Source organism: Tamandua tetradactyla, chromosome 24 (genome assembly GCF_023851605.1).
Source record: "Tamandua tetradactyla isolate mTamTet1 chromosome 24, mTamTet1.pri, whole genome shotgun sequence".
NCBI classification, from domain to species: domain Eukaryota; kingdom Metazoa; phylum Chordata; class Mammalia; order Pilosa; family Myrmecophagidae; genus Tamandua; species Tamandua tetradactyla.
In genome coordinates, this window is record NC_135350.1 from 51,156,617 (window position 1) to 51,178,497 (window position 21,881).

The window sequence follows — 21,881 nt, forward strand, 5'->3', positions numbered from 1 at the left end:
ATTTTAGCTTTTCTCAAGGGAGTTTGCCATTGCTTGTTGAAGCTATTTTCTGATGGTTGCTCCAACATCTCTGTCAGATAATTTTTACATCTGATATATCTCAGTGTTGGTGTGTGTCAATGGTGTTTTCTCACATAGTTATGATTTTCTTGGTTCTTGATATGGCTGGTAATTTTCTTATTGTACCTTAGACGTTTTTGGATATTAGGTTAAGAGATTCTTGATTCTATTTAAATCTTCTATTTTAGTGGCCAGTTGTACTATATATGTTTAGGGTGTAGGTTCTGGCAGGTCTCCTGGGCTGGGCTGACACCTCCACTATGGACAAACCAAGTCCTGTACTGCCAGCCAGTGTGATGTGTGGGATAGGTTGGCCCTCTTGGGCTCTGGCTGGAGATGCTGCTTGGGCCAACATTGCCACTGAGTATGGATCTCCCTACCTAGTTCTACTAGGCTTCTCCTCCTGTTCTGATCCCTTGACCTGTGAAATCAGGGCTTTCTTGTTTTTGGTGTGCATGTTTTATTTGTTTGTTCCCCCCTCAGTCTATTCCTGGTAGCTCTAGATTTCTTGGCTCTCTAGTACCTAGTGAAGTATGTATGGGAGACAAAAATAAAACCACGGAATTCACCACAGTATCATTCTTTAAGTCCTGATGTTCCCAGCCACTCTACTTCCACTTTCTACCTTCCAGAGTCCTTTTGTAATTAATTATCTGTTGCATCATTTTTAGGGTATATATAATTGTACTGAGAGGTGAGGAGTAGAGAGCGTTGAGTCTGTATCATCTTCTCTGGGAAGTGGAAGCCAGTTTCTCTGTATTTTAGAAGTGTCTTTTATAAGAAATGTAATATTGAATGTCTGACAATTTCTGTCTTTTATTTGGAGCATTTAGTCCATATTGATTTAATGAAATTATTGATATATTGGGTTTAAATATACTAACTTACTTATTGCTTTCTGTTTGTCATGTTTCTTGTAGATTCATTTTTCTCTCCTTTCTTACCTTTTATTTATTTATTTGTTCTTTGATTTATTTGCTACTTCAACTTCCCTCTCTTCACCTTGGTAATTATATTATCTTTTATTATTTTAGTGGTTACCCTAAAGATTACAAAATTCATTCTTAATTTAGGAAACGCTAGTATTAATGAGTGCTTGTATCTCTTTCTGGTCAATATAAGACTTAAAATAGTTAATCTACCATGTAGTTTATAAAAAGTATCATGTCATGTATTTTAATTATATGTATCTTTTAAGACCCATCAATATTATTACTTTATACAATCAACATTTGTTTAGATTTTTCACACATTTACCATTTTGTTACTCTTCATTCTTGTTTGCATCTCTGAGCTTCCTTCTGGAATCAGTTTTCTTCTGCCTGAAGAATATCTTTCAGCAATTCTTTTTGTGCTAATCTTTATTGGTTTACAAACATCTTTTTTTTTTTTTTTTTCTTTTTTTGGGGGACATGTGGTCTGGGAATCGAACCTGGATTTCCTTCATGGAAGGCAAACATTCTACCACTGAACCTCCTGTGCACCCTCACATTCATTTTTGATAGATTTTTTTCTCTGGTTATAGAATTTTAGGTTGGCACGTATTTTCTTTCAGCATGTTGAAAATAACATCCTGTTTTCTTCTGGCTTCTATTTTCTCTCTCAAAAACTCAGGTATTAGTCTTATTGTTGCTCCTTTGAAAAGCTTTGACCTAGTCATTGCTATCTGACCTTGAACCAGGGCCAGGATAAGAATTTCAGTTTGATTATTTTTAGTTTTCAGTTGTCTGTAGTGTTCCAAATCTTGTATTTTCTTACCTTAGTTTTTGTTTAAGACATTTTCTGGGTCCACTGCAGTTCTGTTTCTATTTTTTGTTGTTTCTTTGTTTTTGATGGATTATGTTTTGTTTTTCTGTACTTGTTTTTGTGTTTGTTTGTTTGTTTTGCTTAAGTAATAGTTTTGTGTGCTTTCTGTGGTTGACTAAGATCCTAGATCACTTTAAAGCAGTTAACAATCCTAGATCACTTTAAAGCAATTAAGAAATGAAATGATTTGAACCTGGACTTGAATGCCTTTAAGTGCATGTCTGTTTCTGTTCACATTTACTCCCAGAGTCGAGCTCTTTGAGATTCCAAGTCCAAACCTGGGGGATTTACCTACCTTTCTTGGCAGATACTGAACTCCAGTTTTATCCCATTAGTTTCATGAATCTGTCACAAGTCTTGGTCAGTTTCTCATCTTGTCACCTCCCTCTTCTGGAATGGGTAGATGTTCCCAGGAACAAAGTGAACCCCAGAATCTCTCTAGATTTCCTTCTTCTCTGGGAATTTGTCTAGTAACTTTTCATCTGCCTTGCTAAATCCCGCTGGCTTCAAACAGATATTTTTAGTAACTTGTCAAGAATTTTAAGTTGTTCTTAATAATAGTGTTGCTCAGATGGTAGTCTACTCTATCTCTTAAGGCGGAACCTGGCTAGGCAGATGTTAAAAATAATTAGGAGAGTGAGGCCGGCAGCAAGGCGGTAAGCTGGGAGTTTTGGATCACGTTACGAAGGAGTTTCGCCAGTTGGGTTCAGGAATAAGAACGTGAAACAGAAGTGGCATCCTAACCATCTGAAGGTCCATGCTGGGAGTGTCCCTGAGGGGCAAAGCTTTATTTTCTGAAGAAAACTGAAGATTCAGCAAAATTACAAGAAGTTACTGTGAAAGACAAAAAAGGCTCAAACCTCACAAGAATCCCAGTTCACAGATCAATATCCTGAGCATCTGAAACATCTCTATTTGGCTGAAGAGGAAAGACTTAGAAAGCAACTTTAAAAAGTTGACCAAACTTCCTCTGAAAAACAAGTTGACCAACCTTTCCCAGGACAATGTAGCATTGATCTGGCTTTATCTGAAGAGCAATGTAACATTGACCAGTCTCTACTAGCCAGCCAAAGTAGCAAAACAGTAAATTCCATTGCTACTTCAAAGAAAAATAAAAAGGAAACATCAAATAAAAAAGCACAAGAAGAGTATGAACAGGTACAAGCTAAGAGTGCTGCTAAGAAACGAGGGCAAAAGCTCCTAGTACCGAACTTCCGGAGAAGATGCGGCTTAGTAAGACACACAGGTCTTAGTTCCTCCTCCAAAACAGCTACTAGGGAAGTAGAAACGATACAGAACAGCTCCCGGAGCCACGACAGAGACCAAGAAGACAGCATACCCCATTCTGGAACGGCTGACTGGCTGGGAGAACCCGCTCCGGTGAGATCAGTGAGGGGTGCGGGCTTCCCCGGGCCGGGGCAGCAGGCGGCCGGAGTCCCTCCCTACCGCCTTCCCGGTCCGGCTGGGAGAATTGGACAGGTGGTCCCCTCAAGACGCGGCGGCTGGCGCCCCCCCCGCCATGCTTGGCGCCCCGGGCCGGCTGGGAAATTTGGACAGGCACTCCCCCAAGCTGCAGAGGCTGGCGCCCCCCACCACGCTTGGCGCCCCGGGCCGGCTGGGAAATTTGGACAGGCACTCCCCCAAGCCGCAGAGGCCGGCGACCCTCCCCGCGCGAAGATCCCCAGGCCGGCTAGGAGATTCGGACTGGCACTCTCCCAAGCCGCTTCGGCTGGCGATCCCCTCCTACAGCGAGCGTTTTCAAAAGTTAAAGGAGCCACAGCATATTTTACTGGTGGGACCCGCAGACAGATGAGCACCACGAGCGCCACCTCCTGGGCAGGATAAGAAAAACAGAGCCCAGAGATTTCACAGCAAAATCTTTCAACCTGCTGGGTCTCACACCCAGGGAAATCTGATTAAATGCCCAGACGCCAGCAGAAGATAACGGATCACGCTCAGAAAATTGAAGATATGGCCCAGTCAAAGGAACAAACCAATAGTTCAAATGAGATACAGGAGCTGAGACAACTAATGCTGAATATACGAACAGAAATGGAAAACCTCTTCAAACACCAAATCGATAAATTGAGGGAGGACATGAAGAAGACATAGGCTGAACAAAAAGAAATAGAAAATCTGAAAAAGCAAATCACAGAGCTTATGGAAGTGAAGGATAAAGTAGAAAAGATGGAAAAAACAATGGATACCTACAATGATAGATTTAAAGAGACAGAAGATAGAATTAGTGAATTGGAGGATGGAACATCTGAATTCCAAAAAGAAACAGAAACTATAGGGAAAAGAATGGGAAAATTTGAACAGGGGATCAGGGAACTGAATGACAATATGAAGCACACAAATATACGTGTTGTGGGTGTCCCAGAAGGAGAAGAGAAGGGAAAAGGAGGAGAAAAACTAATGGAAGAAATTATCACCGAAAATTTCCCAACTCTTATGAAAGACCTAAAATTACAGATCCAAGAAGTGCAGCACACCCCAAAGAGAATAGACCCAAACAGGCGTTCTCCAAGACACTTACTAGTTAGAATGTCAGAGGTCAAAGAGAAAGAGAGGATCTTGAAAGCAGCAAGAGAAAAACAATCCATCACATACAAGGGAAACCCAATAAGACTATGTGTAGATTTCTCAGCAGAAACCATGGAAGCTACAAGACAGTGAGATGATATATTTAAATTACTAAAAGAGAAAAACTGCCAACCAAGACACCTATATCCAGCAAAATTGTCCTTCAAAAATGAGGGAGAAATTAAAACATTCTCAGACAAAAAGTCACTGAGAGAATTTGTGACCAAGAGACCAGCTCTGCAAGAAATACTAAAGGGAGCACTAGAGTCAGAGACAAAAAGACAGAAGAGAGAGGTATGGAGAAGAGTGTAGAAAGAAGGAAAATTAGATATGATATACACAATACAAAAGGCAAAATGCTAGAGGAAAATATTATCCAAACAGTAATAACACTAAATGTTAATGGACTGAATTCCCCAATCAAAAGACATAGACTGGCAGAATGGATTAAAAAACAGGATCCTTCTATATGCTGTCTACAGGAAACACATCTTATACCCAAAGATAAACATAGGTTGAAAGTGAAAGGTTGGGAAAAGATATTTCATACAAATAACAACCAGAAAAGAGCATGAGTAGCTATACTAATATCCAACAAATTAGACTTCAAATGTAAAGCAGTTAAAAGAGACAAAGAAGCACACTATCTACTAATAAAAGGAACAATTAAACAAGAAGACATAACAATCATAAATATTTACGCACTGAACCAGAATGCCCCAAAATACGTGAGGAATACACTGCAAAATACTGATAGACACATGTACCATAATAGTTGGAAACTTCAATTCACCACTCTCATCAATGGACAGAACATCTAGACAGAGGATCAATAAAGAAATAGAGAATCTGAATATTACTATAAATGAGCTAGACTTAACAGATATTTATAGGACATTACATCCCACAACAGCAGGATACACATTTTTCAAGTGCTCATGGATCATTCTCAAAGATAGACCATATGCTGGGTCACAAAGCAAGTCTCAACAAATTTAAACAGATTGAAATCATACACAACACTTTCTCAGATCGTAAAGGAATGAAGTTGGAAATCAATAATACACGGAGTGCCAGAAAATTCACAAATACGTGGAAGCTCAACAACACACTCTTAAACAACGAGTGGGTCAAAGAAGAAATTGCAAGAGAAATTAGTAAATACCTCAAGGCGAATGAAAACGAAAACACAACATATCAAAACCTATGGGACGCAGCAAAGGCAGTGCTAAGAGGGAAATTTACTGCCCTAAATGCCTATATCAGAAAAGAAGAAAAGGCAAAAATGCAGGAATTAACTGTCCACTTGGAAGAACTGGAGAAAGAACAGCAAACTAACCCCAAAGCAAGCAAAAGGAAAGAAATAACAAAGATTAGAGCAGAAATAAATGAAACTGAAAACATGAAAATAATAGAGAAAATCAATAAGACCAGAAGTTGGTTCTATGAGAAAATCAATAAGATTGATGGGCCCTTAGCAAGACTGACAAAAAGAAGAAGAGAGAGGATGCAAATAAATAAGATCAGAAATGGAAGAGGAGACATAACTACTGACCTCACAGAAATAAAGGAGGTAATAACAGGATACTATGAACAACTTTACGCTAATAAATACAACAATTTAGATGAAATGGACGGGTTCCTGGAAAGACATGAACAACCAAGTTTGACTCAAGAAGACATAGATGATCTCAACAAACCAATCACAAGTAAAGAAATTGAATCAGTCATTCAAAAGCTTCCTAAAAAGAAAAGTCCAGGACCAGACGGCTTCACATGTGAATTCTATCAAACATTCCAGAAAGAATTAGACCAACTCTTCTCAAACTCTTCAAAAAAATCGAAGTGGAGGGAAAGATACCGAAGCCAACATCACCCTCATACCAAAACCAGGCAAAGATATTACAAAAAAAGAAAACTACAGACCAATCTCTCTAATGAATACAGATGCAAAAATCCTCAACAAAATTCTAGCGGATCGAATCCAACAACACATTAAAAGAATTATACGTCATGACCAAGTAGGATTCACCCAGGGATGCAAGGATGGTTCAACATAAGAAAATCAATTAATGTAATACACCATACCAACAAATCAAAGCAGAAAAATCACATGATCATCTCAATTGATGCAGAGAAAGCATTTGACAAGATTCAACATCCTTTCCTGTTGAAACACTTCAAAAGATAGGAATACAAGGGAACTTCCTTAAAATGATAGAGGGAATATATGAAAAACCCACAGCTAATACCATCTTCAATGGGGAAAAATTGAAAACTTTCCCCCTAAGATCAGGAACAAGACAAGGATGTCCATTATCACCACTAGTATTCAACATTGTGCTGGAGGTTCTAGCCAGAGCAATTAGACAAGAAAAAGAAATACAAGGCATCAAAATTGGAAAGGAAGAAGTAAAACTATCACTGTTTGCAGATGATATGATACTATACATTGAAAACCCAGAAAAATCCACAACAAAACTACTAGAGCTAATAAATGAGTACAGCAAAGTAGCAGGTTACAAGATCAACATTCAAAAATCTGTAGCATTTCTATACACTAGTAATGAACAAGCTGAGAGGGAAATCAAGAAATTAATCCCATTTACAATTGCAACTAAAAGAGTAAAATACCTAGGAATAAATTTAACTAAAGAGGCAAAAAACCTATATAAAGAAAACTACAAAAAACTGTTAAAAGAAATCGCAGAAGACCTAAATACATGGAAGGGCATACCGTGTTCATGGATTGGAAGGCTAAATATAGTTAAGATGTCAATCCTACCTAAATTGATTTACAGATTCAATGCAATACCAATCAAAATCCCAACAACTTATTTTTCAGAAATAGAAAGACCAATAAGCAAATTTATCTGGAAGGGCAAGGTGCCCCGAATTGCTAAAAACATCTTGAGGAAAAAAAACGAAGCTGGAGGTCTCACGCTACCGGACTTTAAGGCATATTATGAAGCCACAGTGGTCAAAACAGCATGGTGTTGGCATAAAGATAGATATATCAACCAATGGAATCAAATAGAGTGCTCAGATATAGACCCTCTCATCTATGGACATTTGATCTTTGATAAGGCAGTCAAGCCAACTCACCTGGGACAGAACAGTCTCTTCAATAAATGGTGCCTAGAGAGCTGGATATCCAATGCAAAAGAATGAAAGAAGACCCGTATCTCACACTCTATACAAAAGTTAACTCAAAATGGATCAAAGATCTAAACATTAGGTCTAAGACCATAAAACAGTTAGAGGAAAATGTTGGGAGATATCTTATGGATCTTACAACTGGAGGCGGTTTTATGGACCTTAAACCTAAAGCAAGAGCACTGAAGAAGGAAATAAATAAATGGGAACTCCTCAAAATTAAACACTTTTGTGCATCAAAGAACTTCATCAAGAAAGTAGAAAGACAGCCTACACAATGGGAGACAATATTTGGAAATGACATATCAGATAAAGGTCTAGTATCCGGAATTTATAAAGAGATTGTCCAACTCAACAACAAAAAGACAGCCAACCCAATTACAAAATGAGAAAAAGACTTGAACAGACACCTCTCAGAAGAGGAAATACAAATGGCCAAAAGGCACATGAAGAGATGCTCAATGTCCCTGGCCATTAGAGAAATGCAAATCAAAACCACAATGAGATATCATCTCACACCCACCAGAATGGCCATTATCAACAAAACAGAAAATGACAAGTGCTGGAGAGGATGCGAGAAAGAGGCACACTTATCCACTGTTGGTGGGAATGTCAAATGGTGCAACCACTGTGGAAGGCAGTTTGGCGGTTCCTCAAAAAACTGAATATAGAATTGCCATACGACCCAGCAATACCACTGCTAGGTATCTACTCAAAGGACTTAAGGGCAAAGACACAAACGGACATTTGCACACCAATGTTTATAGCAGCGTTATTTACAATTGCAAAGAGATGGAAACAGCCAAAATGTCCATCAACAGACGAGTGGCTAAACAAACTGTGGTATATACATACGATGGAATATTATGCAGCTTTAAGACAGAATAAACTTATGAAGCATGTAATAACATGGATGGACCTAGAGAACATTATGCTGAGTGAGTCTAGCCAAAAACTAAAGGACAAATACTGTATGGTCCCACTGATGTGAACCGACATTCGAGAATAAACTTGGAATATGTCATTGGTAACAGAGACCAACAGGAGTTAGAAACAGGGTAAGATAATGGGTAATTGGAGCTAAAGGGATACAGACTGTGCAACAGGACTAGATACAAAAACTCAAAAATGGACAGCACAATAATACCTAATTGTAAAGTAATCATGTTAAGACACTGAATGAAGCTGCACCTGAGCTATAGTTTTTTTTTTGTTTGTTTGTCTGTTTGTTTGTGTCTTTTTTTCTCTCTTTCCTTTTCTTTTTTTTTTTTACTATTATTATTATTTTTATTTTTTTCTCTACATTAGCATTCTATATCTTTTTCTGTTGTTTTGCAAGTTCTTTTCCTAAATCGATGCAAATGTACTAAGAAATGATCATGCATCTATGTGATGATGTTAAGAATTACTGATTGCATATGTGAATGGAATAATTTCTAAATGTTGTGTTAATTTCTTTTTTTTCTTTAATTAATTAAAAAAAATAATTAAGAGACTCTGGATCTGCTGTTTGCATCATTTCCTATGAAGTTTATAAGTTGACAATGTTTTCTTTGATGTTGAAGTACTCTTCTTTACTGTTCCTGGTTGTTTTTCCATGTTCCTGTATGTTTGAGAGATAAAAGTGCTAAGAAATAGGTTATATATAAAGACTTTGATAAGGATTTTGACAGTGGTAAGGTAAAAGAAACATCCTATTTTGAAGATGTGTCAATGTGTCTTTGAAATCAGGTGACATTTCCTCAGTACTTTGTTGGCAGAGGGATTGCTCTGGGCTAATAATATCAACTATCTTCATCATTTACAAATCTTAGTAGTTCTTAGTTATCTGTCAGAAATGTTCAGCATATTTGTGTATGTCTGTGGCTCGTGACTTTCTTGAAAGCTTGGCAAAGACAAAGTTATTCTCTCATTATGTATTGAATTTTTTATCATAGTGATCCTTTAGGTGATTCTGATAACCGTCCGTAGGACATGTTTCTTTCTTTCCTTGCAGAAAATTACTTTTCATCAAATTTCAACTATGATGCTAACAGATAAATTAAGATGTTAACTATTATCTCTTCCTTTTTATTCATAATAAAGGCAGAGTTCAATTTTAATCCAAATTCTGGTACCTGGACCATATGGATTTACCATTAAACCATTTTTATTTTATTTGATGATAGCCAATATAACTTTCATTGGCCATACAATTTTATCTTTTTAAAAATTAATTTTAAATGTATCCCACAAATGAATGTATTATCCTTCTTGTAAAAATGTTAAAATTCCTATTAAGGCTAAGATTTCTTTTGACTGCCATGCTTAGACCCTATCTTCTCTATTTCGATAACAATTGTGAATTAGGTGTGTATCCTTACAGACTTTTTGTGGGCATTTACATACAAAAATTATACTAGTAGAAATTTTGTAGTATTACTTTTCAAGTGTGGTTTTTTATTGTCTAGTAAAATATATCACATTTTATTACGATATATATTTTCTGCTTTTTATTCAACAGTATTCCTTGTATATCTTTCCACTTTTGCATGTATGTCTATTCCTTTTATTTTACATTTACAGCATAGAATTCTAAAATATGGCTATTAGCCATTTTCCATTATTTTTGCTATTATAAACAGTAGTATGGTGAATACAGTTTTTAATGCTACTTAAAGCAAATATTTGTAAAGGCTGATCCAAGGAAATAGACTTGTTGGGTCATAGGGACATGCATGTTTTAAATTTGAGAGATGATGCCAATTTTCCCTTCCCAGGTAGCTGTGCCAGGTTATATTCCTATCAGCTTTGCATGCAAAAGTAGCTGTTTCTTATCATCATCAGCAACTCTGGATCTTATTAAACTTCAAAATTAGTTGTCAGTCTGAGCAAAAAACATATTTCATCTTTTTAATTTTTCTAGTTATTGGTAAAGTAGAGAGTCCTGCCAAATATGTATTGGCTCTGGATGATTTATTTATTTTTTAATTTTTAAATTTTTAAAAAAAATATAGCAACAAACACAAACAATTTAACTTATCATTCTGTTCTACATATATAATCAATAATTCACAATATCTTCACATAATTGCATATTCATCATCATGATCATTTCTTAGAATATTTGCATCAATTCAGAAAAAGAAATAAAAAGACAACAGAAAAAAATTCGTACATACCATACCCTTTACCCCTCCCTTTCATTGATCACTAGCATTTCAATCTAAATTTATTTTAACATTTGTTCCCCCATTATTTATTTTCATTCCATATGTTTTACTCGTCTGTTGATAAGGTAGCTAAAAAGAGAACCAGATACAAGGTTTTAACAATCACACATCACATTGTGAAAGCTGTATCATTATACAATCATCTTCAAGAGACATGGGTATTGGAACACAGCTCTACATTTTCAGGCAGTTCCCTCCAGCCTCTCCATTACATCTTTTTTTTTTTTTACATGGGCAGGCACCGGGAAATGAACCCGGGTCCTGTGGCATGGTGGACAAACATTCTTGCCTACTGAGCCACCGTGGCCCACCCTCTCTTTAGTGCGTAAGAATAACCTCTTGACTCTGTTTGGAATCTCTCAGCCATTGACACTTTTATTTTGTCTCTTTTCACTCTTCCCCCTTTTGGTTGAGAAGGTTTTCTCAATCCCTTGATGCTGAGTCTCAGCTTATTCTAGGATTTCTGTCCCACGTTACCAGGAAGGTCACACCCCTGGGAGTCATGTCCCACGTAGACAGGGGGAGGGCAGTGAGTTTACTTGTTGTGCTGGTTGAAGAGAGAGTTGGCTCTGTATTTTACTGTTAGATACCTTGCATTTTATTTATCCTGATATATTGTGATATATTAATTAAGATTTGGGAGGTATCAGAATGTCGACATTATTTTACTTATTTTATTTTGAGAAATTCCATGATTTCTGAATTTTTAGCTAAGCCAATTTAGGAGGAATTTTCTAATAAGGATCCCAATAGTTAGAAAGTTTCTTGCATATTCTTCATTATATTTATATCTTGAACTTTCCGTTTTGAAACAGTTGCCACGGTTCTGGCATGGCATTCCTAGCAGGCATCATCATTTTCCAGGATTCAGTATGTTGAACCAGCTGGAGGTTTGTTTGTCAGCTTGTGATAACCTTCATTCCTTTCTTGCCAACTTATGGAATACTACAAATAATATTCATTCCTCTCTGAAAAGTATGGCTGGTAAAACAAGCGCGCCTTAGGTAGACTGGTGGAATACCAGAATGCTTAATAAAGTGATTCTCTTTAAGATCTTGGATACTTTGGTCAAAATTTGACTGTTCCTGGTTGATGGAGTTTTTTTGTTTTAAGGGAACAAATACCCTGGAAAATTTTTAATCTTAACACAAGTTGTCCTATAATTGCAAAGATTTTTTAAGAGGAAGAAGAAAAAGGGGTAGTTAAATCTTAACTGTAGTGAATTTTCTTTCATGTCGTAGTTGGGCAGTATGTAGTTCCTTGGTATTGATGACCATATCTGAGCAATTACTGTTTACCAGCTTTTCTTTTTTTTTTCTGTACAGTGTTGTCCTATTTTCATTTCTTGCTTTACACTGGCATAATAAGAGAAAGAGAAATTAAAATTAGGAAACAAAAGCCTCCTTTAAAAAAAAAAAACCTCTTTAAAATATTCAATAATTCTATGAATTTTGTTTGGTTTTTAGTATGTTTATTGAGAAATATTCACATATGTGTAATCTAACCATAGTATATAATCAGTGACCCACAATATCATTGCATAGTTGTATATTCTTCACCATGATGATTTTCATAACATTTGACTCACTTCAGAAAAATAAATAAAAAGAAAAAAAAAACCTCATATACCCCATGCCCCTTACCTCTCCTTTCATTGACCCAGTCTTTCAGTCTACTCATTTTTTACACTTTATCTCCTCTATTATTTATTTATTTATTTTATCTTTTTTTTTTTTAAACTCATCTGTCCATACCCTGGACAAAAGGAGTATCAGACACAACGTTTTCGCAATCACACAGTCGCATAGTTATACAGTCTTCTTCAAGAATCGAGGCTACTGGGACACAGTTGAACAGTTTCATGTACTTCCATCTATCTACCCCATACACCATAAACTAAAAAGGGATATCTGTATAATGTGTAAACCAGGTTAACTCTTGACTCGGAACTCTCTCAGCCACTGAGACATTTTTTTGTCTCATTTTTCTCTTCTCCCTTTTGGTCAAGAAGCCTTTCTCGTTTCGATAATGGAGGGTCCCAGCCCAGGAATCAGGTCCTATGTTGACAGGGAGATTTACACCCCTGAGAATCATATCCCATGTAGGAGGGAGAGCAGTGAGTTTGCTTGCTGAGTTGGCTTAGAGAGAAAAGCTACATCTGAGCAACAAAAGAGATTCTCTGGGGATGACTCTTAGGCATAATTATCAGTAGGCTTAGCTTTTCCTTTGCAGGAATAATCTTCATTGGGGAGGAGGGGGTGCAAGATTGAGTGAGTGTTCAGCCTATTGAATTTGTTGTCTCCACTGCTTGTGAGAATTTCAGGAATTCCCCAAATGGGAAAGTTGAATATTTCCTCCTTTTTCCCCAGAACCCCAAGTATTTGCAAATACTTTTTTATTTTCTGCCCATATTACTCCAGGGTTTATCAGAACATCACACTAACCTGTGCAAACCAACACAATCTCATGTTCTATTCAGGATTCCATGTACTTATGGAGTTCAAGTAAACTGACCTTGCAAGTTAAATTAGATAATGTGCTACCCAAAATATATAAATTTTACACTAAATAAACATCTCCCTTTCGGTCTCACCCAGAGGTTGAAGTTTGAAAATATGGGCCATATTATCCAACCCCGTATTCTGATTTACTGTCCAGATCAGATTCATTGATATTTCTAGATGAAGTCTGATTACTTTTTCATCTTTTTAAACAGTTGCTGAATAGGATAATGGCAACTTTCATAGCTTCAGTACTCAAACTCTGAGTTTCCCATGTCACATAAATACCCAGAGTTTCAGGGAATGACCAAGTTATATACAATTATCTCAATATCTCAGAATTTAGAAATATCAGTTACAATTCCTAAATATATGTGACTGCTTGTTCTAATTTGCTAGCTCCCGGAATACTAATTTGCTAGCTCCAGAGACAGATTGGCTTTTAATAAAGAGGGATGTATTTTTGTTAGTTCTTCAGAGAAAAGGCAGCTAACTTTCAACTGAGGTTCTTTCTTATGCGGGAAGGCACAGGGTGATCTCTGCTGGCCTCTGGGTTCCAACAGCTTTCCCCAGGGTGACTCCTTTCTGCTTCTCCAAAGTCCTGGGCTGAGCTGTAAGTGCTGAGATGAGGTATGCTGAGCTGCTCTGGCTGTGCTACTTTGAGCTCTCTCCTTTAAGCTCCAGCCAAGTAAGTCAAAATCATTCATTGCAGCAGGCCTACCACCTAGCTGACTGCAGATGTAATCAGCAGCAGATGAGGTTCACATGTCATTGGCTCATGTCTGCAGCAGTAGAGCTAGGCACCTTCACCTAGCCAAGTTGACACCTGAATCTAACTACCACACTGCTATAAGAGTTTACAATCTAGAAACTTTTATAATAGGCCCCAATCTGATAATCTATGCTCTCAACTTCAGTTTTCTGAGTTTGTATATTATATTTAATCCATATGAGTGAGACATGATAGTATTTGTCCTTTTGTTTCTAACACTTTATTCAGCATACTGTCCTTAAAGTTCGTTAACCTAGTTGCATGCCTCACAACTTCATTCCTTCTTGCAGTTGCTCAGTTGTCCATTGTATGTAAACACCAGTTACCCTTTCCATTCCTCAGTCCTTGTACCCTTGGACCACCTCCATACATTGTGAATCACAAATACCAGTGTGCAAATGTCCATTTGTGTCCCACTCTTAGTTCCTCCAGGTATATACCTAGCAACATTTTTTTGTTTGTTTTAAAGTTGTTTGAGTGTTTAGCAGTATGTTGAAACTTCACATGGCTTTGATTTCCCAAGAGGAACAAGGCTGAGTCAATTAAGTTTACATATGTAATTAAAACATAAGATCATACTTAGGTTTTAAGTGAAAACCCCATTAATGTGCTTCCTAATGTTCTTTTGTGATATTAGTTCTGTGTTTTATGCATAGTTGTTCTTAAACTTCTTTGGTTTCTAAATCTTCAGTAAATTTCAGTGTTAAGTTTATAAGTCAGTTTGTGGCCCTTATAGCTGAAGAGAAAACAAAAGTTATTTTGACATTATAAAGTAAATGATACTGGTGCTTGCCCATGCAAAAAACAAAAAAGCGAAGTAAATGAAACTGATTTTAGAAACATGCAATTAACTAATATTTAAAGCACTTTTTAAAATTTTTTTCCCCAGTTCATCCAGAGCAGCTTCCTCCAAGGCCATGGATTACATTGAAAGAACGAGACCAAATTCTGCCCTCAGGTAAAAAGTTTTTTTTCTTTCTTCCTTGGCTTTTTTTTTTCAGAAATATTTGGAATACCACTTGGGCTATGTGATCTATAATTAACAGACCTTCCTTCCTTTTTTACTTCCTGTGGAGAGAAGAGTTTAAAAATATTAATGGGTACACTTTAAAAAAAGTCTGCACTAAAGGTGGGCCTATGTAAAGTATCTTGTACGTCAATGCTGCTATTGATTTTAATATTACTCCTTGTAATGCAGCTTTCTGAAAGGCATCTTCACATAGTATACTGGGTGATTTAAGAAAATGAGTGATAAAGATTTTTCTACTGAAAAATTTTTAAACTGCTTAGGTATTGATAGCACACTTGTGAAAGAACAATTTAGACTGGGTAGTATTTGCTGTATTGGCAGTAAAGTACGACACCAGTCCGTGTACGCAAAAATGGTACAGAGTAAGTGTTTAAGTAATTTAAGGGTATAATCTAACATTTCTAGGACTGTAGTAGTCTAGAAAATACAAACCTTAATTTTTTTCTAGGGCCCAATAATGATTTGACATTTATAGGGTTAAAACATAGCAGACATCTTTGGGTTGGGGAGTTTACTTAAAATAAATTATTATGAATTAGCATTTCTCCAAATGCATTTTTTTAACATGAGTGACTTTAATTATATATAATTTCATGAAATTATCAAATATAATTTAAAATTAGCAGATGAAAATTTTGCTGTTTTATTATGATGGTCAAATCAATAATTTTTAAAGAGGAAGTCACCATTAAGATTTATTGTGTGCATTTTTAACCGTATGAATTTTTTGTATTAAGTGATTTTTACTGTCTTTTTTTCTTTGCATGGACAGGCACTGGGAATCAAACCCGGGTCTCTGGCATGGCAGGCGAGAACTCTGCCTGCTCAGCCACTGTGGCCCCCCCCCAGTTTTTTTTTTTTTTTTAAGTTAAGAGGTTAAAAGGATTTAGAACAAATTACTTGCTTTGGTATTGGGGTAATGATATGTTTGGAACTGTGGGAAGTATAGCATCTTCATAGTTCTCTTTGTATTTTAACACAGAAATATTATATACAATATATTTCTGTATCTTCCAGAGGTGGTAATAACCTTTGCAACACCACATCACAGAGCCATAGTATGAGCCTGCTATAAGAGGCATGTGTCAGTGTTATCACCAATAATACTTGTATTATCACAATGCATATTGAGACTCTGAGTGAAAAGAGTACCTCAGATTTTCTACAAAGCCTTAATTTGGTTGACTTATTTTACACTTGACCTTCCCTGATGTGTAATTATTTCTTTTCATGTTAAAAAAGCTATTATCTAATTTTCATAGTAATCCCTTTTTGAGTAGGAGAGAACACATTCTTGAAGAAAAGCTTTCTTAATCTCACACAGCTACATTTCCATTAATAAAAGGAACAACAAACAATTTTTCATTAGTTGCTATAATCTAAAAGTAATATGTTCTTGGATGTTCTTCGTTGAAAAACAGTATGGATTTTTGTTGAGATGTATGGTGCTTGACTGAATAGAATCTAAATGCTAAAAAAGAAATCATTAAAAATGCCTTTTACTTCTTCTGATGCATGGGGTATTTGTATAATAAATGGCTGATTAAAGGTGATTTATAGCCACAAAACAGTAATGGTAATTGAACTATGTAGGAATCACATCCAAAGATAGTGAAAAGATTCCAGGTATAAGTAAGTGGGTATAGGATAGTAGCAATAATAGTGACTTAAGTAATTTTCCTCTCTGTTAAGAAAGTGCTGGTACTCTCGGGCATTTTTGTATATATTATTGAAATTGGAATCTTTGGCTTTTCCAGAAAATCTCAGTAATCACAAAAACAACAACAATAAAAAGCCTTGAAGAAAAACTGAAAGAGGCTGTAATCATCTGCCTTGCCTTTTGCCTTCACTTCTAAAGGACATTTTAAATCCAAAGAGCACTGCTAGTTGAACTCGGGGTGCTCACTTCAGAATGTAGTGACTCTGAAGAGATTAAATGCCTTGGGATCATTTCCCAAATAACTAACCAGCGGATACAAATTATCCCAAGCTGAAATATATGCCCACGTATACGACCTGGCCACCAGTCAGTTTCTCTTACTACCTTTCCAGTCATCTGAAACTGAGCCAACCTTGATAAAATCTTATTTCACCTGGGATCCCTCACATTCTTTTCTAAATAAGTGATTCTCATTCATAGCTGTCCATGATAATTTCCTGTCATGGTTTTTAAAATTAGTAATAACCCAGACCCTAATATTCTTCCTTAATTAGTCTGAAGTGTAGTGCCCTGAATATCAATATTTCTGTTTTTTTCCTCAAAGCACTATAAAATGATTCTATTGGACAGCCCGGATAGAGAATTACTAATAACTTGATAAACTTCAAGTTACAAATGAATCATTTGGGGTCTTTGTTAGATTGCTAATTCTCATTCATTAGATCTTTTTTTATTTTTCATTTTTTAAATATTTTATTGAGAAATATCAATATACATACAGTCCAACCATGTTATATAATCAGTAGTTCACAGTGTTATCACATAGTTGCATATTCTTCAACACGTTCATTTTTAAAACATTTGGATCACTCCAGAAAAAGAAATAAAAAAAAAAAAAAAGGAGCTCATACATTCCATATCCCTTACCCCTCCCTCTCATTGACCTACATTATTTCACTCTATTCAATTTTTACTCTGTCTCTCTCTACTATTTATTTATTTTTTATCCTTTCCCTTCCCCCCACACATCTGTCCATATCCTGGATAAAAGGAGCATCAAACACAGGGTTTTCACAGTCATACAGTCACATTGTAAAAGCTATATAGTTATACAGTCTTCTTCAAGAATCAAGACTACTGGAACACAGCTGAACAGCCACCCCCATACACCATAAACTAAAAAGTGATGTCTACATAATGTGTAAGCCAGGATAACCTCTCGACTCTGTTTGAAATCTCTCAGCCACTGAGACTTTATTTTCTCTCATTTCTGTCTTCCCCTTTTTGGTAAAAAAAAGGCTTTCTCATTCCCATGATACTGGGTTCCAACTCATCCCTTGGAGTCAGGTCCTATATGTCAGGGAGATTTATACCCCTGGGAGTCATATCCTACCTAGGATGAAGGGCAGTGAGTTCACCTGCTGAGTTGGCTTAGAGAGAAAGGCTACATCTGAGCAACAGAAGAGGTTCTCTGGGGGTAACTCTTAGGCATAATTGTCAGTAGGTTTATCTTGTTTGCAGGAATAAGCTTCATGGAGGGGCGGGCGGTGTGTGTGCAAGATTGAGGGCTCAGCCTATTGAATTTGTTGTCCCCACTACTTGTGAGAATATCAGGAATTTCCCAGATGGAGAAGTTGAATTATTTCCTCCTTTCTCCCCAGCACCCCAAGGGGGCTTTGCAAAAACTTTTTTTTGTTCACTCATTCGGTAGATCTTGATGGGGCCTGAGATTTCGGCATCTCCAGCAAGTTCCAAGGTGATGGGGTGGTCACTGATGATCCTTAGAACACACTTTAGGTAGCAAGGATGCAAATGATCTTCTCCTAGCTCTGTTTACAATCTTTTTACAGTTCAAGGAGATTTTAATGTGAGAATTTTATTTCAGAAATGAACATTTGATTTGGTGGAAAAGGAAGTCTCTTATAATTAAACCTCATTGGTCCATACCCTCCTAGGTTAGAGTAGTAAGAAGTCAAAAAAAGTATTAAGTATGGATATTTTGTTAATAAAAAGTAATGAATTGAGTTCCTTAATTACAAAAAAGCTGAGGTTTATTTTTGTTTCAATAGAGAGAAGCTTTGCACAGTGAAGAATATGCAAAGAATTAGCATTCTGATTTAAAATTTGAATTATTTGTTAAAATAAATTTCCTAAGGATATTGAATATGAACTTTTAGCCTAATCTAGGCTAGTCAAAGAATTTTGGTCTGATGGACTCCAGAGATGTTTTAGTATAGTTTAACAGGAAAATCTTGCTATAGGCATTTCATAATGGTTGTATTCGGAGTATGTGCATATGTGCTGTGTGTGCTTATGCAGGTGTACACATGATCTTGCTTTAGAAAAAGTTGCCTAATTTTCTCCCTTTTGACTGTTTTTGTTTTTCTCTCATTTCTTAGCATCATTCACAGTTATGTGTTACAATGTGTTATGTGATAAATATGCCACCCGGCAGCTATATGGCTATTGCCCATCCTGGGCGTTAAACTGGGAATACAGGAAAAAGGGAATTATGGAAGAAATTGTTAACTGTGACGCAGATATCATTAGTCTTCAGGTAACACTATAAAATTAAATTGTCTTTAACTTAAATGTGAATTTAAAACTATAGAAAGAGTTACCTTTGGGAGAAATACTGTTCAAAGCAAAACTCAAAAGGAATTGTTTTCTCTCCTTCCTTTGACAAAGAAAGGAAGGCATTTAAGACATTTCCACAGTAAAACAGTTTTGCTGACTCAGTATAGCCATCTACTTACTTTCATTATTACTTTAAGTGAAAATAATCTTACCCATCTCACAAATCATTACCAAAAAAAGAAAAAACAACAACAAAAAACTGCAGAAGATTGCTAATCTTTCAGTAATATAATGTTGATTTAGAATAGAATCTGTAAAAACAGTGAAAGATGAGAACTTGCAGATAGTTGTTCCCTAAACATAAATATTTAAAATATTTAAAAGTATTGTACTATAATGCATCTGACCTCTGGGATTTAAACTTTTATTTGATAACACTTTGTTATAATGAATATAACTGAAGAATCAATACCTTTTGATGAAATATGTGCTTTCTCATTTCTTTTCAAAGCTTAGGTAATTATTAGCCAAGTCTTTTGAGCAGATTTGAATATTTTTTCCTACAACTTTCAGTGTATTAAATGCTTAAAAGTGTTTTAAAGTTTTTTGATGTTGTAATTTCACATATCCTTTTCAGCATAGTGTAAAGAAAAAATATTTTTAAAAAATTTTCTTCCTACTAGAATAACTTATTTGATCATTTCTTTTTTAGTCTATGGTTCTTTTTACTTCCTGGGAGAAAAATAAGAAGTAAATATCTTATTGAAACAGAGATGATACAGTGTGGGGGTGGGAGAAAGCAAAACAAAAGTAGGCTTCTATGTGATTACTTAATTGTCCCCCTTTTAAAAAATGTAGTATTTCAGTAATAACAGTCTTACAACCTTCAAGCATAGTTTGAAGGATAAAAATAATTTTAAAATGCTTTCCAATTATAAGAGTAATACTATAGTATAAAAATGTTTATTATAGAGAAGTTGAAAACTTGGAAAAAAAGCAAAGCATGATGAAGGAAAACATCTAATCCCATATTGCAGAGATAGTTGTTATGTATTGGTGTATTTTTTCTAAACAGTTTTTTTCTACTCACTTTTATCTATTTACAAATATATTTTCAAAATAAAAATCACACTGTTGGCATATTTTGTTTCTTGTTGATTGCACTTAGTGCATTTTCTGAGTTACAAAAATTCTCCAAAAATTAATAATTATATGAATATATCTTAAGTGATTTAGCTGTTTCTCTACTGTTGAACATTTTGGCTGTTTATAGGTTTTGGTGGATATAAAGTAATGCCGTTTTGAGCATCTTTATATACAGGTCATTATCATCGTATTTGCTTATTACTTCATTTGGAAGGGTTTGTTATATTTTTATGGATCAGATATGAAATAGTCTAAATTAATAATTACTAAATTAGCAGAGAACATGGGTGATTGATGTGTTCAGATACCTAAAAATTTCTTAAAGTAGAATTTTTTTGTTTCTAGATCTTATCCTAGAATAAAAAAAAATAATCTAACTTAAGTTACTAAATTAGCAGAGACCATGGGTAATCGATGTGTTTGGATCCCTAAAAATTCCTTAAAGTAGAATTTTTTTGTTTCTAGATCTTATCTTTCTCACTCTTGGGTATCATTCCTTTCAGTCATGATGAGAAGGATAAATAATTTTTAAAATTTCCATTTTATATGCAAAATTACTATTCCCTACCACCTAAACTAGCATATGATCAGTTGTCTCTGTTTGATAACCAGTCTTGAGGAAGGGAACTATAGTGGAACGTACTCTCAGTTGGGAATCACGGGACCTGGAATGTAGTCTACACCTACTACTAGCTCTGTCTGTGAGCATGAGAAAATCATGTAACCTTTCTGGTTCTTTCAGCTTTTAAATGCTGCAAATGGCAGCTGCTAGCAATAAGGTAAGATAGATAACTTCTGTTATGTAAATTATTTTAATTTATTTTAAGCTTACTCATAATGCTGAGCATTTTTCTATCTTAATTAGATTTCCCTCTGTCATATAGATGATAACTTTTTCTCCATCTCAGGAAGTGGAAACAGAGCAATACTTCACTCTCTTTCTGCCAGCATTGAAGGAGCGTGGATATGATGGATTTTTTTCTCCAAAGTCACGTGCCAAAATCATGTCTGAGCAGGAGAGAAAGCATGTGGATGGTTGTGCAATATTCTTCAAAACAGAAAAGTGAGTTAAGGAAACAAAGTACATGCTGTAAACTTATTTATCGCATATTTGAAATTGTCTTTAGTCTACCCCTATAAAATAAACAAAAAGCTAGAAAGCAAGTGATACAAAAATTAAAACTAATTTTAATTTTTAATTATTAATTATTAATAATTATTAAAAATTATTATAATAAAATTATTAATAATTTTAATTTTAATTATTAATTTTTAAAAATTAATAAAAAATTAATGTTTTATTTCTAAGGTTGTGGGTTGGAAACACAAATATTTACTGTATGATTATTATTTATACTTTTATTATCAGATTGTA

General features: G+C 35.5%; 1 protein-coding gene and 1 pseudogene across 6 annotated transcripts in view; both read left to right on the forward strand.

The window, feature by feature from the left end:
- The window catches only part of CNOT6L (CCR4-NOT transcription complex subunit 6 like), a 179,636-nt gene that overhangs the window by 113,728 nt on the left and 44,027 nt on the right, over positions 1 to 21,881 (forward strand). For all 6 annotated transcript variants that reach the window (XM_077143068.1, XM_077143069.1, XM_077143070.1 and 3 more), the window contains 3 exons: positions 14,983 to 15,051; positions 19,183 to 19,340; positions 21,415 to 21,569. In XM_077143068.1, the coding sequence (XP_076999183.1) occupies positions 14,983 to 15,051; positions 19,183 to 19,340; positions 21,415 to 21,569 (382 nt within the window). The remainder of the gene's footprint in view (positions 1 to 14,982; positions 15,052 to 19,182; positions 19,341 to 21,414; positions 21,570 to 21,881) is intronic.
- LOC143668538 (uncharacterized) lies at positions 1,236 to 9,579 on the forward strand (annotated as a pseudogene).